The sequence below is a fragment of the Macrotis lagotis genome, chromosome 7 (genome assembly GCF_037893015.1).
Source record: "Macrotis lagotis isolate mMagLag1 chromosome 7, bilby.v1.9.chrom.fasta, whole genome shotgun sequence".
In the NCBI taxonomy this organism is placed as follows: Eukaryota; Metazoa; Chordata; class Mammalia; order Peramelemorphia; family Peramelidae; genus Macrotis; species Macrotis lagotis.
In genome coordinates, this window is record NC_133664.1 from 57,056,360 (window position 1) to 57,075,563 (window position 19,204).

The window sequence follows — 19,204 nt, forward strand, 5'->3', positions numbered from 1 at the left end:
TTTTATATATTTTAAAATATATTATTTTAAAAGCCTCAGAAAGTTATATGGTTCAATGCATTTTTTGAAGAAAATCTGTAGTGTATAAATGAAATTGAAATTATATGACTAAGGTTAAAGTTTATAGAATACCAAGAATAGAATTAAAACTTCCTTTAGATTCTCTGCAATCTTAGAACCCTTTTAGACAATAGTGCACATCAATTCTCATCGCTCTTCTGTGATACTTAGCCTGAATAAGAGTTAGTCTAATTTTTATGTAATAGTCTAATATCTATTTTTTCTCCCAGTTAAAACTTACTATGGGTAGTATGTCAGAAAGAAGATAATTGACTTATTCAGTTGTTTTCCCATTCATGTCTGATGTTTTCTGATCCCATTTGGGTTTTCTTGGCAAAGATACTGGAGTAGTCTGTCATTTTATTCTCCAGCTCATTTTACAGTTAAGGAAACTGAAGCAAACAGGGTCACTGGCTAGCAAGTGGCTACGGCAGATTTGAACTCAGGAAGATGAATCTTCTTTACTCCAAGCTCAGTGCTCAATCTATTGTTTCACCTAACTGTCATTCTACAGCCCCAGAATAAGTTAGGGGTGTGGTGTATAGAGCTTTACCCCTTCAGTCAGAAGACCTGTGTTCAAATCTGATGTCAGACACTTGATACAGCTGTGTGACCTTGGGCAAGTCACTTAACCCTGATTGCCTGGCATCCAGGGCCATCTTCACTTGTCCTTATATCTAGCTACTGGACCCAGATAACTGCAGAGAAAGAGAGGCTGGTGACTTAGCACAGCACTCCCTCAGTCAGCTCCAATTTACTTGCTTGTCATGGCATCACCTTCTTGATGTTATGTTCTTCTTTGGGAACAAAAGACAAACCTTATCCATCATCATCATCATCATAATTAGCTGACTCATTTCAGTGCCATCCATATAGACTGTCAAAGCTGAAAAGGACTTTGGAGATGTTCTAGATCAAACTTCTCATTTTACAAATGAGGAAACTGAGACTGATAGAGGTTAAGTGAACTGCCCAAAGTAATAGAGGTATTGATAGTAACTGGACTTTAACTCACACCTCCTTATTCCCATTATAATGCTTCTTCTAAATGCTAACAATAATAGGAAATTTTGAATAGAAAAGATCTTAGGTTGGGCTAAATGATCTCAAAAACCTCTATGATTATATTGGTTATTGTTATTCAATTGTATCTGATTTCATGGCTCTGGACAAGAACATACCAATTTTGTCCATGGGGGTTTCTTGACAAAAATACTGGAATGATTTGCTGTTTCCTTCCCCAACTCATTTTACAGATGAGGAAACTAAAGCAGACAGTGTGAAATGACTTGTCTAAAGTCTACAGCTAGTTAGTATCTAGGATTGACTGGATTGGAAATTACATCTTCCTGACTCTAGGGCTGACAGACGTTCTATCCACTGAGTTACCGAGTGAGTTACCAGGTGTCACTTCAAATTATTGAAGTATTATCATATAGAAAAAGGATTAATCTTGACTTCAGAGGACAGAATTAGTTGGAGAAAATTTATAAGAACACAAGAAGAAATGTAAAGGAAAATAAAAAATTGTAAAGAAGAATTTAAAAGTAATTGGAGCTATCAAAAATGTAATGAACTAAGGCAGCAATTTTCAAAATGCAGCCAAAAATCTTTGGGGGTCCTTGAGACTCTTTGAGAGATCTATGAGGTTAACGCTATTTTTCACAGTAAAAATGATGTTATTTTTTAAAATTCTCTTTTCAATGTACAGTGGAAGCTATATGACCAGCGAATTAAAAATTTAGCTATAAACATGAAGACTAAGTTTGTAGAATTGAACTTTTGCTTTACAAATGTATGAATTCATAAATTTCTTTGGACTTTTTGTTTTATTGCTATTCATCCAATATTGGAAGCAATTAGTCATCGAAGATCTTCTTTTATGTAAATGCATGGCAATAAACATGAGTGATGCTGAAATATTCAGAGTTAAATAACTTTTGAATTTCATGATACATCCTGGAGCAACTGTTGACATTTATATTGATTGTGCAAAAGTAATGATGTGTAAAACTGCTAGCATCTTAATAATACTAATATCAAGGCAGTGGCATAGAATATACTAGTAATCCAGTAATATGTACTTCACTGACACACACAGTTAAAAAAATGCCTGATTCACTTAAGAATGTCCTCAAAGAAACAATAAAGATTATTAATTTTATTCATTCTCAACTTTTGAGTATCATTTTAATATCCTGCATTACAAAATATGAAGACTGCATAAAGGGATGTGTTTGTTCCGTCATGTCTGATTCTTTATGACCCCAACGTACTGGAGTAGTTTTCTTGGCAAAGATACAGAAGTAGTTTCCCATTTCTTCCTGCAACTCATTTCACAAATGAGCAACTGAAGCAACAGGGTCAAATGACTAGTCCAGGACCACAAAGTATGTGAGGTCGAGTTTGAACTTATGAACACAAGTCTTTTTGATTCTAAGGCCTGTACTCTATCTCCTGTGCTACCTGGCCAACATTTGCATAATGTACTTTAGATGTATATTATAGTATGATGGTGTCTTAAAGAAAAATTCTTCTGTGATTATTTGAGTTACAAGCTGAACTTCCTCCTCCTTGTCCTTTTTTCCCTCTTTTCCATGTAATAGCATTTTTACTTGAAAGAATAACAGACAAACTCTAGTTATTCAGACAGATATTTGGCAGACATTTTCTTGAAAATGAATGAAGTGAACCTGTCACTTCCTAGAAAAACAACTTGACAGAATCTGTTGCCAGTGATGAGATTTGAGCTTTGAAGTTAGAATTAGAATTTTGGAAAGTATCTGCCACCATGAGTTTGACAGCTTCCCACTTTTCTAATGAGATCCATGGTAATAGGAAGGAATGTGATTTATTTAAACACACACACATATATACAATAATGAAATATGTTGATATTTGGAAAATCTGAATAAATGAACCAATATTTTCCATTTGACTAATACATGATGTTAAAATTAGCATGATAAAAAATTCATTCAGTGCAAGATTTTAATGTAATAGAGTACAAAAAAATGAATGACTCGCTATCAGATTCTACATTGTAACTAACCTTACGAAATTACCTTTTGTTGAGTTTCAATGTAAGATCAAATAAGAATATCTACAATGATCTGAAAAGGCTCCTCCCCTTTCTAAATATGTATCTAAGGTTAGGTTTTTTTAAATATATGTCAATCAAAACAATATATTGCAAAAAACTAAATGCAGAAGCAAGAGAAATTTGCTGTCTTCAATTGAGCTAGAAATTTGAGAGATTTGTAAAAATTTATAAAACAATACCATGTTTTTCACTTAATTTTTTACTTTGGAAATGTTGTTTTTCATAAGAATGTTATTTATTAACATGTAATGGTTTTATTACTGTTCTTTTCAAATGAATAAAAAACTTTAGAAAAATTTATCAGTTGTGATTTCTAAAATGTTGATAAATATGACAGAGATAAACAAAAGCTCTTTAGGCTTGTCAATAATTAAAAATTATTAAGGCAAGAGGGCAAAAGGGACCTGACAACAAAATATTTGAGAATCATTACACTAAGATAGCATAGTTCCCTTCCTTGGAGCTATTCAAATATAGGCAGGATGACCACTCATCAATGTTGCTGTAGAGGGGAAATTAACTATAACAGATGTAATCAGAGTAATCTGCCTTTCCTCCATCAGTCCAAACTAGAGTGTACCTCATAAAACATCCCTGGAGCTAAGCCCTTCTCTGTGACACACTTGGAGTGTGAGGGCCCCTTTTTACTCATCATCGTGGTCCCTTTTGGTGGGTCATGTGCTGGCCCAGTGCTGAAGGATTTGGCACTTTGTGATAATATAGCAAACCCTGTTGGATTTAGGAGGACCTGAGTTCAAATTCTGTTTCAGACACTTAGCTGCTTCAGACACCTGGGCAAATCAGTTAATCTTTTCAGTCTGTTTTCTCATTTGTAAAATGGGGATAATAATAAGAAGAAGAATAAGAACCTACTTCATAGGTTTGTGGTGAGTATCAAAAGCTTCAATCACTTTAGAAATGGATTTTTATTAGAAGAGTCACCCCCCCCCTTTGTGGTCCACTATGAAAAAAAAGAATTCTTTGTATTTTTTTTTTCTTTTCTTGTTCTTGTTTTGCCTGGATTTCCAGATCCCAGGGCAGGAAGTCAGGGGGGGGCTACCAGAAGAGATAAAAAGAGAAAATGTCTTATTTCCAGGAAGAACACAAGTGACCTGTGTTTACCCAGGTGAGCCTGACAGAGGAGTTTTCTGGTCCTTTCTGTTACCTTTTTTGAACCAGATCAGGGACTAGTAGTCTTGAGAATAGTTATTACCATCTTTGGGGTAATGCTTTGTTGAAAAGTTCCCAGTTCTGAGATATCCTGTGTTTGAAAGTCAAGTACTCCCAGAGGAATATTTCTTTCTTGTTCCCTTTTCAGAGATCCACCATGGAAGATTGTCCTTCCTGTCACAAATGGCTAAAAGTTGGACAATATTGTTATGACTTGGTTAGGCAATGAAAGTAGACATGAATGAATATGTGTTTATTAGTTCCATATAATTTCTTTTATTTGGATGAATCACTCAATAACTTGCTTTTATTAAGCACCTGATGACGTTTTTTCCTTCAGTCTCAAAGAAGACCATGACATCAGGGGAGGTTATACCATGATAAGCACCTGGACTGTATTTGGGGGGGGGTGCTAAATCTCCCACCAGCCTCACTTTCTCCTCCAGAACCATCTGTGTTCTTTGGTCAGACATGGATGACCGGAGATGGCCCTGGATGCAAGGCAGTCAGGGGTAAGTGTCTTGCCCGAGGTCACACAGGTAGTGATTGTCAGGTGGATGAGACCAGATTCAAACTTCTATCCTCCTGACTCCAGAGCCGATACTCTATCCACTGTGCCACTGCCCTTAAACCCTGATAAGTTCCAGGGCACTGTGGGAAATAGAGGATACAAAGGGGAGCTAAAAAAAAAAGTCTGTGCTCTCTCAAAGAGCTTGTAATCTTAGGGAGTGGATGGGGAGGGAGGACTTAGGATACAACATGGAAAAAAAAAACTTGTACAAACAGGATATAAACCGGATAAACTGGGAATGGTCTCAAAGGAAAGGCACTAAGATTAAGGACACAGAAAGGGTTTTTGCAGAAGGTAGGACTTGAACTGAGTTTACAGGGAAGCCGGAGGGAGGTAAGTGAGAGTTCCCAGCATAAGAAACTGCTAGTGAAAATGCTTGGATCTGGGAGCTCAGGTGGGAGGAAAGGAAGGAGCTGAGCATCACTGGATCTCAAGGTATATACAAAGGTGCAAAACTGAAAGGGATGAGGTTATTAAGAGTTTCAGAGCTAAATAGGATTTTACAATTGATTCCAGAGTCAGGAAGAGCTGAGTTCAGATGTGATCTCATATAATGACTACTGGCTGTGTCACCCTGTTCAAGTCACTTCAGCCTGCTTGTCCAGTATCCTTATGTGTAAAACGAGTTGGACGAAAAAATGACAAACCACTCCAGTGTCTTTGCTAAGAAAACCCCACAGGGAGTTGGATATTACTAAAGAAAAAAAATAGGAAGCCAGTGGAGTTGATTCCGTGGGTGAGTACGGTGTGTGATAGGGGTAGCCTTGTTCTGAGGTGCCCTGGAGTCAGGGGCCTGGAGGAGTGGGAATCAGCAGAATGAAGCCCACTGGGCTGGAGCCAAGAGGTCCTGGCTCCCCGTGAGGCCCTGGCGTGCCCGCCTTCTGGGCCACCTCGGGGCCGTAGGGGCCCCCCGCTGCCCCTCTGCCAGGAAAGGGCCGCTGACCCGCGTCGGGAAGGCTGTACCTCGGAGAAAAACGGGTTCTTTGGGCTCGGGGTTCCCGCAGCGCTGTGCGGGGGCTCGGGGGGCTCGTCACACAGGGGCGCCCCGGCTCAGTGACTGCGGGTCACTCTGCGGGCCGGGTCTGGGGGGGCAGGGCCCCCACAAGGCGCTGCTTCGCCCCCTCTCCGGCTTTCGTGTCTGGGACTTCGTGGTTTGTCAGGAGGCCAAGGAGGGCCGGGACCCGGCGCCTCGGCCCCCCGCGTGGACCGGGGCTCGCCGTCCCTGGCACCTCCCCACGGGCGGGCACCCCCAGTTTCCAGTCCGCTCTCTAGGAGACAGCAGTCTTAGGGAGTCGGGGCCCCCTCCCCCGCGGGGTGCGGCGGTGACGTCAGGGGCGCGCCCGGGCCCGGCTCCGGAGCTCACGGTTTCGGGGCGCCCGCGCCCCTCCCCGCCCGGGAACCTCCACGCCGCCGCCCCCGCGCCCGCGCGCCCCCGCCACCCCGCGCCGACCAATGGGAGCGCGCGCCGGGCCCGCGGCGTCGGCGGGGGGCGGGGCGGGGGCGGGGCCGGGGCCGGCGGGGACGAGCCGCGGAGGCCGGCCGAGGCCCAGAGCCCTACGGATCGCCGCCGGGCCCAGCCGGCCGGACAAAGGCGCCGCCGGGAGCCGCCGGCCGCCGCACGCGCGCCCCCGCTGCCCGCCGCACGCGCGCCCCCGCTGCCCGCCGCGGCGCCGGAGCCCGCCGGGGTCTGCGCGAGGAGCCTGTGTCCGGCCGCGGCCGCCGGGCCCGCGCCATGGGGCTGCTGTTCGCCAAGCTCTGGAGCCTCTTCTGTAATCAAGGTGAGGCGGGCTCTGCCCCCCGGCCCGGCCCGGCCCCGCGCCCCCGGCCCCGCGCCCCCGGCCCGGCCCCGCGCCCCCGGCCCGGCCCCGCGCCTTTGTCCGCCGCCCGGGCGTCCCCCCCCCCCCCCGCGGCCGATTACGTGTCCGTCATCCGAGCGTGAGTGAAGCGGCGGCGGCGCGGGGCCGGCCTGGCCCGGAGGCGGCGGAGGGAGGGCGGGCGCGGGGCCGGGGCCGGGGCCGGCGCGGGGCCGGGGCCGGCGCGGGGCCGGAGCGGGGCCGGGGCCGGAGCGGGGCCGGGGCGGGAGCGGGGCCGGGGCCGGGGCCGGCGCGGGGCCGGAGCGGGGCCGGGGCCGGAGCGGGGCCGGGGCGGGAGCGGGGCCGGGGCGGGAGCGGGGCCGGGGCGGGAGCGGGGCCGGGGCGGGAGCGGGGCCGGAGCAGGGCCGGAGCGGGGCCGGGGCCGGGGCCGGGCGGGAGCGGGGCCGGAGCGGGGCCGGGGCCGGGGCCGGCGCGGGGCCGGGGCCGGGGCGGGAGAGGGGCCGGGGCCGGCGCGGGGCCGGGGCGGGAGCGGGGCCGGGGCCGGGGCCGGCGCGGGGCCGGAGCGGGGCCGGGGCCGGAGCGGGGCCGGGCGGGAGCGGGGCCGGAGCGGGGCCGGGGCCGGGGCCGGAGCCGGAGCCGGAGCCCGCGGGGCCTTCCCCAGAGGCGCCCCCTTCCCCGGCCGCTGCTGCACGCACACGCGTAGACTGTCCGGATCGGTTTAGGTTGGAAACTTTGTTTCCCCGCTTCCAGTGCGGATACATTGTGTTTGTTGTGTTGGCCCAGGGGGAGGCCCCGGCGCGAGCCCGGACTCGGGACTAGCCATCGGCCGCTACATCGATGGAGCGATCGGCACCTTTTCTCTTTCTTTTTAGTAGTTATATCTCCGAGTCTAGCCATTGTAGAACGTGACATTTCTTTCTCTTTGCACCTTTCCTGCCTTCCGGAATTAGAATTCCAGGATTTGGCGAATGCGCTCTCCCAGCCCCTTCCTGTCCGGAGCCTTGGGAAGTCCTCAGGCCCTCCCTCCTCTCACCCATTCCCGGAGGAAAGAATTCTATCTCCCCTTGACCAGTTTGAATCAGTTTGAAGTCAGTAGATCTGGGTCACTTCTCAGATGCCACAGCCCAAGACTGCTTCACTCCTGCCAGGTTGAGGTGGTTTTGTACCAGGAGTAGAATTATTCCATCTCTCAAATGAAAAGATTGGATTTGGAGGGTAGCTCAGAAGCCCCTCTCCAATCTCAATCTGTGACCTGCCTTTTTCGGTTTCCAGTATTTTTCTTGATGATGTGACCAGCCTTACGCTCATTGTAAAGAGCCGGAATAATATCTTAAGAAATCATGAACTAAATACTGCTGCAGAATCCATTCTATAAGTATTTTTGGAATAATCTATCTGTCCCTCCATATTAAATTTAAATTCACTAATCTGTGGCTCTGGAGAAATGATGTTATCCCAGTGATGTAAATTTGTATATTTTATTGTACTTGCTCATAAACTTAGTTTTAAGCAAAGGACCAAAAATGTAAATTTGAATGTAAATTATCATTGCTTTGTTTAGAGAATTGGTGTCCTCAGTAGCATAATGAAAACTGAAAGCAGTCTTTCAGTAGCCTTTTCACTATTTTAGAGGCCATAAATGAAGTATGACATTCATACCTTTTTCAAAGGGTTTACGATTTTATTTGAGAAGACAAGTCATGAAATAGAGAAAAATAGTGCTAAGATCTGAAGTTGATGATACATTTAGAGGGAAATAATAGTGTAACCTAGAACACTCAGAACGTTTCATGAAGGTGGGATTGTACCTAAAATTGACCCTCCCAGGCTGGATAGGGTTTGGGTAAATAGATTAGAGAAAGGAGTGAGAAAGCATGAACCAAGGCTCAGAGACTGGTCTTGGGTACAGCAGTGATGTCAAGTTGAAATACAAGTCTGTGGTCTGCATAATGACTTAGAAAACCTCAAATTAATATTAAGTTGTATTGTACTTGTGTTTATTTTGCTAAATATTGCCCATTGCATTTTAGCTCAGTTCCAGCTGGCTGCAGGAGTCCTAACCTGCAGGCAGGGAATTTGTCAGCTCTGGTATCCAAGTATATTTGGACAGTGAGAAACCAACATGAGACGCATAGTTTTTCTTAGTCTCTAGTTTAGAAAAACATGACAACAATCTCATTTTAGAAGACTTGAACATTTCTACTGTCTGTTGAAAGCCTCAAAAGGGATTTTGTAGGCTTTGCTTCATACCAAAGCGCTGTTTATGTGTGTAGACACCTACATGCACATATGCATATTGGTATTAATAAACTGTACTTTTAAGCTTATTTGAAAAAGTACCCATCACCAAGTTGTTACCATCTCTGTTTTCTCAAAAGAATGCATCTTTTTTTTTTCCCTTCTGGGAGTGGAGTGTTAGTTATTGGATGCATAGAAGTGCTACTATCATTTTTGCAACATTGATTTAGAAGATTCCAATTATCTCTGAAACTGTTCCAGTTGCGTGAGACATTGAAGGGCCACTACTTTGTATTTCTCATGATTTTCCTAATGAAGTGGAAATAATCGTCTACCTTTAATAGAGAAGATTTAGCCTTTGCAAAAAATGAAGAGATTTTTAAATGTTAGTTTTTATTCCCCAGTAAACATACTATCTCTTTTGTTCATTCATTTTAGTTGTGTCTTGACACTTCATGACCCCATTTAGAGTTTTCTTGGCAAAGATATTGGACTGGTTTGCCTTTTCCTTCTCCATTTCATTTTAGAGATGAGGAAATTGAGGCAAAAAGAATTAAATGACTTGCCCGGCATCACCCAGCTAGTGTCTGAATCTAGATAGGAACTCTGGAATTTCAAGAGTTTTTCAGGCTCTAGGTCTCAATGTTTTATGCACTATGGCGCCACCTAGTGCCCATAGTCTCTAGTCAGGTGCTACTTGTGGTGACTGACATGGAGCGAGCCAGATTGACTATTTCTCAACTAAATGTACCTATGGATTTTTTTTCTATTCCCTGTTTATTTTAGTTAATTCTAAAATCTCTGGTATTATTCATTTTTTAATAGGTGGTAGGTTTTGACTCGGTGAATATCTATTTTGACAGTCACAGTTTAGATTACTTTGTATGTAATTTGTTTTCATACAGTGGAGTCAAAAGACAAAATGTCAGTAGTGGAGAGCCTCATATGACCAGAGCTCAAATCCAGTTTTACTACTAATTATGGCCTTTAACTGCCAACACTTTTAGCAATATGAACCTGGACAAGTCACTTACCAACTCTGAACCTCAGTTTCTTCATCAGAAAAATTGTAAAAATACTAAAATTCATACTTTGTAACCTTTCAGAAAAAGTGCTTTGGAAATTGTAAATCAATATAAATTGTCAACCTTATTGCATAGATAATTACCTGTGATAGACTTTCATTCTTTAAACTATTCTTTGTATCCAAATATCTAGTTTATTGCTATTTTTAAAAATAATGTTTTATTCTTAATTTAATATTGGTGTCTTTACACCATTCTTATGCCTTCTGTTCCTGGCTTTCTATTTCTCTAATGTATTTGTATCTGTTACTATTTTCAGTGTTTAGATTTTTTTCTTTCAGTTTTGATGTTTGGAATATTGGAGATTTGGATAAACCAAGGGAGTTTATTTCTTAATTTATATTGAGTTTAGATTTATTTTGACTCATCTATCTTACATCAAGTCATCAAATTATTAAATGTTTAGTAATGGTAAGATCAATTACTGGTATTGGTGTTAGATAAAAATTAGGCATATAGGGTATTTAGAGAGAGATTATTGCATGGGAAAGGGACAGACGTAAGATTCGTTGCATAATGTTACGATCTTTCTATGTGTATCTTCATTCTATAGGGAATTTTATAAAATAATTTTTCCTTTTTTTTTGCAAGGCAGTGGGATTAAGTGACTTGTCCAAGGTCACAGGTGTCTGAGGTCACTTTTGAACCTGGGTCCTCCTAATTCCAGGACTATTGCTCTACTTACATATCATTTTAGAACTTGAATTTTCCATCAATTCATACAGGTCATTCTAAATTTTTTCTGAAACTTATCATTTCTTCTAAGCATACTATTTCATCATATTCATACACTGTAATTTTGTTCAGTTATTCTTCAAATGATGAACACCTTTGATACCACAAAAAACTGTTATAATATTTTGGAATAAATGAATCTTTTCCATTTTTTTCTTTGTAGTAGTGTCACTGGATTAAAAAAAGTAGTATTACAGGATTAAAAGATCCACAGTTCAGAGACTTTTTGTTTCCACAATGGCTAGACAAATTCACAGTTCTATCTACATTGTTCTGAATAGTGGATGGTGTTCTCACAATTTCCTGGTCACCAATGGAGTGAAACAAGACTTGTTCTTGCTCCTAGGCTTTTTAGCATGATGTTCTCAGCCATGTTATCTCAAATGCCTTCACTGAGGATGAATAGGGCAACTGCTGCACTAAGAGTGGATTCTTCAACTTAAAAGGTACAAGCTACCATCAAAGTGGAGGATGTGTTGGTGCGTGATCTTCTGTTTGCAGATAATTGTGTTCTCAATGCAGCCTCTGAAGCTAAGATGCAATAAAATAGGGATCAATTCTCTGTCACCTGTGCTTATTTTGGCCTAACAGTCAACCTCAAGAAAACACAGGTGTTCTATCAGCCAGCACCCTACCAGCCATATGTGGAACCATCAGTTACTGCAAAAGGAGAAGTTTTGTACTGTGGTCAAGTTTATTTTACCATAGCAGATACACATCGATAATGAGGTTGACTAATGCATTGCCAAAGCTAGGTCAGTGTTTGGGAGGCTCTGAAAGAAAGTGGGAGAGAAGACATATTAGACTGACACCAAACTGAAGGTCTGCAGAGCTGTCCTGTGGTATACCTGTGAAACCTGGGCAGTCTACCAGCGCCAGGTCAGGAAACTGAATTACTTCTATTTAAATTGTCTTAGGAAGATTCTGAAGATCACCTGGCAGGAGAAGATCCCAGAGGTCCTTTCTCGAGCTAAACTGCCTAGCATTTAAATGTTACCTCAGAGAGCACTGGACACATTGTTCAGTGCCAAATGTATACTTACCAAAATGACTATTTTTATGGAGAATTCAAACAAAGCAAGCAATTTATAAGAAGGGTCAGAAAAGTGATAATAGGACATCTTGAAGGTCTCTTAAGAACTTTGGAATTGATTGTGCAGTATGGTAGACACTGGCACAGGACTGCCTATCATCAGAGACAGGGTTATGCTCTATGAGGAAGGCAGAATGGAAGCAGTTCACAGGAAACATGAGATGTGTAAGTTGAGAGAATGTACCCCAGGTGTTTACATGGCTTTTTTGTGGCTGACCTGCGGTAGAATATTCTATACTCCTATTGTTGTGATCAGCCAATGGAACACACTTAACTTGTCTCTGATATAATGATGTCGTTTTGCTCTTCTTTCATAAGGAAGAACGAGAACCAATGAATCTACTTATGTCTTTTCCCATAGCCCTTGCAACATTTGTCATACTGTTTTGTTTACATCTTTGCCAATTTGTTGGAGATATGGAATCCTCAGAATTCCTTTAATTTGCATTTTACTTATTAGTAATTTAAAACATTTTTCTCCATAGCTCTACATATTAATGTATTTCTTCCTTTGAAAACTGTGTTCTGTGTTGATCATCTGTAAATTGAGGACTAGATCCCCTTCATAAAAATTTAAATCAGTTTTTGATATATTTTGGAAATGAGATTTTTTAAAATTAAATTTCCAACTACATGTAATGGTAGTTTTCAATAATCTTTTTTTACATTTTTTCTCCCTCCCCCTGACAGAAGCAATGTAATACAGGCTCTATATCTATAACCATGCTAAACACAGATCCATATTAATCTTGTGAAAGAAAAGTCACATCCAAATGGGAGAAAAATGTTAGAGTGGGAAAAAAATGACATAATTCATAAGAAAACTTTTTTTTAAAGGAAATTGTGGATAGTAAACTTTGGCCTGCATTTAAACTCTACAATTCCTTCACTCAATGTGGATAGCTGATTGGCACCCAATGTTATTGTTAGTGGGTATAATGTTCTTCTGGTTCTGCTTGCTTTACTCAGCTTCAGTTCATGCAAATCTTTCCAGGCTATTCTGAAATCCTGTCCCAATAGGACTTCATCACATTCATATACTACAGTTTATTTAGTCATACCCAAATTGATAGGCATTCCCTCAATTTCTTTCCTTTTTTTGAGATATATCTATGTATCTATATTTTTAATCTGTTTTCTTTTTACAAAACAACATCAGAGGAGAAAATGTGGCAAATAGGTCAGGCACAGGGTCACAGAGCCTCTGTGGTAGGAGCACAGGTATCAGATGAGGATAAAAATTTCGCAGTCAAAACAGGGTGACCCCACTGTTAAGTAATTCTGATGAAATAGTTTCCTCTCTAAACTCCTCTGGAGGTGGCTACAATGGGGGCATAGATTAGGGTGGGCTTGGTGAAACCCCACTGCCAGCGAGAACCCCTCTGAAACCCCACTCCCAGTCAGCAGCAGTGCCACTTCCCCAAGGATCAGTCCTTTGGAGTCAGGTAATTGGGAAATGATCTTGGTTCCCAAGTTTGGAGATGAAGAACCCTTCCTCAGAAGGACATGGGATGGGTCAATAAGGGCAAGACAGGTGAGAGCTGGAAAGGATTAGCGTTCTAGGAGGAGCCCAGGGGAAAACACAAGCAGCCTAGCTCAGCAGCCAGTTAGCTTCTTGAGGAAAGCCTTCAGCTGGTCTTCATCTTTGATGCCCACAAACTTGTCCACCATGTCCACATTCTTGATGGCGGCCAGCACAGTTGGCACAGCGGAAACCTTATACTCAGTGGCAAGATTTGTGTTGTCGTCTATGTCCACCTTGGCCCTCAGCACCTTCCCTTCCTGATTTGACACCATTTTCTCTAACTAGGGCCCCAAGATCTTGCAAGAGCTATACCACTGTGCAGGAAAATCCACAGCTACTGGTGTCTCACTGTTCACAACTCTGTCCAGAAAGTCGGGTCCATCCTTTATGTTAAAAGTAACTTTACAGATCTTGGTGGTGAATATTGAGGCCAAACTAGGGACAGCAGTGTGTCTAGCAGTGGGCTAGAACTTCAGGAGAAAGAGGCATGCACCCAGTGACACTGAGGGAGCTTCCTGGAGATGACAGGCACCAAGAATCTCCTAAGGAACATTTGCTGAGCCATCTCCCTGAGGTGCCACTGGGCTGCCCTGGCCTCCCCAGGCTTTGCTTCTCCTCTGCCTCTGCTCCTTGAGGTCTGGCCTAGTCTGGTCCTGCCTGCCCCTCAAGGGCACAGCGTGGGTCACTTCCCCATCCCCTCAATTTCTATTTCTTTCCCTCTATGAAAAGAATTGCTGTAAATATTTGTTGAAAAGAATTGCTGTAAGTATTTGTCAGTAAAAGTAAAACGTAGGCTTTTTTTTTTTACTCTTTCATGATCTCTTTGGGATGCAGACATAGTAGTGGTATTTCTGCATCAAAGGGTATGTATGTATAGTTCAATTGCTCTTTGGGCATGTTTCAAATTGCTCTCCTTTCCATCCAGTCATATTGACCAATCTGATAAGGTGTGAGGGGGTACCTCAGAGTTCTTTTAATTTGCATTTTTCTAATCAATAATTATTTAGAGCAGAAACAAGATTTTTTTCTTTAGGTTTTTGCAAGGCAAATGGGGTTTGGCTTGCCCAAGGCCACACAGCTAGGTAATTATTAAGTGTCTGAGACTGGATTTGAACTTGGGTCCTCCTGACTCCTGGGCTGGTGCTCTATCCACTGTGCCACCTAACTACCCCACAAGATTTTTTTCTAAGAGAAACTTGCCGTAAGTCTCTTTTCCCTGTTATTTTGTTGGAATTAAAAAAAATTAATTTTTTTCAATCAGAATTGTCTGTCTTGTGATCTTTTCTATCCCTTGTTTGGCCATGAATTCTTCATGAATAGATCTGACCAGAAATCTATTTTCTTTCATTTTTTTTATGGTGTGATCTTTTATATCTGTCATATCCATATGGAACTTCTCTTATTTGGGGGTGTTGTTTTAAACCTAGGAAATAGCTGTTAGACTCTTCTCTTGCTTCCCAACAGTTTTTTTTTTTTTGAATAGTAAATCTTTACTCTAGTAGCTGAAAAGTTTGGATTTATCAACACTAAATTAAAGAGATTTGTTTACTCCCCCCAATCTATTTTATTGAACATTAAAAAATACAGCTACTTAGCTTCTTTACCACCACTTAGACCTACTCTAAAGGACAGAGACCTTTTGTGATGGTGATTCCCTTCCTCCTGAAGTTGAGAAAAATGCTTTGTGACTCTGTCCTGCCCTACTCTATTTCCCTATTCCCATCTTTTGTTTTCCTAACCATATATGGAAAGGTGAAAAATTTATCTGCCTCTAAATCTGGGATTTACTTTGCTCCCAGATGAGATGTCAGACCAATTTTTTTCAAATTCTGAATTCAGTGTCCTATTCACTATACCCCATATTATATACTAGAGTAAATCACATTTTTTTTGGCAACTTTTTGACTGTAAAGATTGAAAGAATTTGATTCCACTATGCCAATTATTTAGGGACTATCAAAAGATATTTGAGTCTACAGAACAAAATACAGCCCTTAAAGATTTTTCAAGAGAGTTTCTTCCATTCATATGTTGAAATTACAAGATTCATTTCCTAAAAAAGTGTAACTTTGTTCAAAGCTCAATTAGTATTAATTTTGAAGAGATAACTGGAAACAGACTGGAATATGCTCCTCTAGTGAGACAGAGATAAACTCATTCACTGAATCTGTATCCCCACAACTATCACAGTGCCCCTGACAAGATATCTGCTTACTAAGTGCTTGTGGATTGATCTGTTTACCAACATGTTATGAAGGCTCTCCAGTATGCAAAGGATTTCCTGTAGATGTCAGATGCTCCTGTTTGCAGATGATATTGTATTGATTGTATAATGCTGTAGAACACTGCAGAACACTGCAAAGTCTCCTGATTAGAAATGAATAAATAAATGAGATTCACAATCACACATAGTAAGTGATCTATGTCTGAAGACACCAACTCTGTGGGCTGTCCAGCTAACAATGTCAGTTTAGATAGATCTGTGTAGTTAATGAGGACAGCTCCTTTAGTCCTTTTGCATTATTTTGAGATCAGTAAAAGAAAAACAAGTACAAATAACCAAAGCTTTGGAATTTTAAAAATTTGTTTTTAAAGGCTTTCAAGGACTTTTGGATCTTCATTATTCTTTTTGACCTCATTTTTCTCTTATAGACCCCCCCCCATGTCTTTCCTCTTTTTTTCTTGTTTTTTTTTCTTTGAATAGTCTCAGAGTTTGTCCATTTGTTTATGACTTTTTGCCCTGTCTAGTAGCACTTTCTATGCCCTGTTGGCAGGAAAAGTCAGATGAGATCTCCCGAGGTGATGAATCACTCTTATGTAAGAGTCCTGATGCCACGGATTGCTCATTCAGATACTGCTGCTGCAAAAAAGCTGACGTCTACAGTGCTGACCAGGCTGAGTTTTACCAAGAGTGTGGCAAACCGATGTTTAAATTATAATAATAAAAATACACATGCTTTTCATTCTTAGTTACTATTCCTAGTTGTCAGTGGCTAGAGATAATGGGGTGTATACATTAAGCCTTTTTTTTAAAAAGGGTTTTTATTATAAATGTTTCAAACTTCAAACATGAAAATTTCAGTATACAAAGAACAAGATAAAATGAGAATTGTAAGTAAAACTAAAGTACTGTTACAGTTATGCCGAAAGTAATTTTATAATGCAGTACTTTAGATGTAGCTTTCTTGGTATGTCAGTGGTTTATGGCTTACCTTCATCCACCACAGTTTTTAGAAACAGTTTTGAGACTAGCCCATGCAAAATGCAATTGGGAAAGTAAATTTGTTGTAAATATGATCATACAGTATTTTCCAAAGTCCTATTGCAAAAATAAAGAACTTTTGAATTATCCATGCAATAATAATTTCTTCCCTGCTTCAGGCAGACCTGACTATATGTAATGTATATTACATATTACTTAGTTCTGTAACTTGAATAATTTTTTCTAGACGATAGAATTTGTCTTACAGAATTTTTAAAAGATGTACATATTTTTATTTCATTTTATTTTTACAACAACCTTGTGAAGGTAGGTGCTATCATTTTACAGTTTTGGAAACTTGGGGGAAACAGATTAAATGATTTGCCCAGAGTCACACAGCTGCTAATAGCATTTGAAGTAGGATTTGAACTTAGATTTTCTTGATTCCAGGCAAGTGTACCACCTAGCTTCAGTGTACATGTTTGTAAAATAAACTTTCATTGACATTTTCTGTTTCTTACATCACCATAAATTATCCCAAGAATTCCCTCCCCTCCCCCTCCATATGATAAATAGTATTTTTTAAGAATGAAAAAATATCAGGACAACTGATTGATACATTGGAAAAGTCTGAAAACTTGAAAAATGTTTAACACCTACAGACTTCCCACCTCCAAGAAGGGGCAGGTTGGTGGTGTCTTCTCATATCTCTTCATTTAGTCTTATTTGAGCTTTATATTTTTTACATTTTTGAATTTCCATTTACAGTTATAATGTCTATTGATTTCTTGACTGAGTTGCATATTCAAAATAAAAAACATTTTAATCTCACCTTTCCTCCTTTTCTTAGTGGACTGAAAGAGATTAAAAACACACCTCCTTTACATATCTTTAGTCAAACAAAACATGTCTGGAAAATAAGTGTCTCATTTAGCACTTCAGTCTTTTCCTTCTCTTATTCTCTCCCCCCCAGACCCTGGGCATGGGTCTCTTCCTCAGTCTGCCCTGGATGTGTGACCCAGAACTGGATAATGGACAATCAGTCTTCCAGTTGGCACCGATTTCTGGACTGCTTCGAGGTTGGCATTTCATTTTGCTTTGGTGCATAACCTCTCTCTACTCTAGAGTGTTCAGCAGAATCCTCTTGCCGTGTGTGCCTGCCCAGGGCTGGCTGCCCCCCAGCAGCCACAGACACTGTTTCTCTGGGCCAGCCTGGGCTGATCAAGTGACACAACTGTGACTTTATTGTAAACCTTAAAAAGGAACAAGTCTACATTAGAAGAGCCCTGAAACCGATGTGAGCGGAAAGCTGGATTGGAATCCTGGTTTCTGTTCCTTGCTATTTGACCTTGGGCAAAGCCTTTGGCCTCTCTGAACCTTTTATCTCTTCTTAAAATAGGGATAATAGTAACAACAGCAACAACAACAACATGCTTTACATACTTCACAAGGTTGTTTTCAAGAAAGCTTTCTTTATAAAACTTTTTAAGTCAGCAAATATTTAGTTGATACATAATCTATGCCTGGCATTCCTACTAATTTCTAGAGATGCAAATACAAACAGAAAGACAGTCTCTGCCCTCAATCTTAATTTCTAAGGGAGAGGACCACATCCAAAAAGGAGTTGAAAAGGCGTGAGAGTGAGAGAGATGTAGGATAGGCACATTGGAAGGTTGTGAAATCTGAAGAGTCCGAAGTCGAGCTGGCAAAGGAAATGAAGCATGACTGCCTTAATTAGGCCTTTCTTCTAGAAAGAGGTTCTGAGAGAAATTCACCACTTGAAAAAGAGGGCCTCAGCTATAGAAGTGAGGTGCCAGGTGAAAACAGACCACCGGCATTGTCCAGAGGACAGACACCTGAGGTGATAGAGAAGGGAGAGGGAGATGTCCATCACTGTGAATGAATTTCTGTTATTGATAAAGAAAAATGAAGCTCTGTGTGGAGGATGGGAGAGGGATTTCCCAGTGCATGGCACAATAATATAGATGGTCTGTTTATTCTCCAGGGCCACTTCCAAAAAACCTTTGGTTGATTTATTTTATCAAATGACTGAACTACATTACTAGCCATGAACCACCATAAGAGACATAGAGGGTGAGAGAAAAGTTACAGGTATGAATCAGAGTACCAATGGCTGAATTTTATATTTGTTTTACCAGATCAAAATGTTAGTAAAGAAAAAAACATGACCTTTGGAATTACATTTAGTTCTCACTTAGTGATACTCTCAGAGATTTCTAAAGAAAGAGAACCTTTTCTAAACAACATTGCTTTCTTGTTTGTCACTGATTTCATTTTGAGGAGTCTTTTCTTTTAAAGGTTAAGATAAATACTTTTAGACATACCATGGGGAACCATTGTGACAAAGCTGGAGTTGTGACCTTTGTTTCTCCCCTTCAAAACTTTTGCTAATTGAGATAAGATCTTGGAAATAAACCAGTCAGAAGGTCTTAATTATAGCAGAATCATAGAAATTTAGCATTATATAGATATTTGTTAGGATTTCTCAGTACTCTAAAGGATTTCTTTTATTCCTTATTTAAAGCCTCTGCCTCTTCTTCCCTCTCTCCCCTGTCTCCCTTCCCCCATTATTATAATAGTGAACGTC

The 19,204-nt window shown here is 41.5% G+C and overlaps 1 protein-coding gene and 1 pseudogene across 3 annotated transcripts in view; one reads left to right on the plus strand and one right to left on the minus strand.

The window, feature by feature from the left end:
- The first annotated feature begins 6,602 nt into the window (after positions 1–6,602).
- ARL5B (ARF like GTPase 5B) overlaps positions 6,603–19,204 on the plus strand; it is a 36,607-nt gene continuing 24,005 nt past the window's right edge. The window contains exon 1 of one of the 3 annotated variants that reach the window (XM_074192953.1): positions 6,603–6,682. In XM_074192953.1, coding sequence (XP_074049054.1) covers positions 6,637–6,682 — 46 coding nt within the window. In that variant the 5' untranslated portion in view covers positions 6,603–6,636. Of the gene's footprint in view, positions 6,683–7,371; positions 17,676–19,204 lie in introns of those variants that run through there. The other 2 variants (XM_074192952.1, XM_074192954.1) reach the window with 2 other exon arrangements.
- LOC141492560 (thioredoxin, mitochondrial pseudogene) lies at positions 13,466–13,959 on the minus strand (annotated as a pseudogene).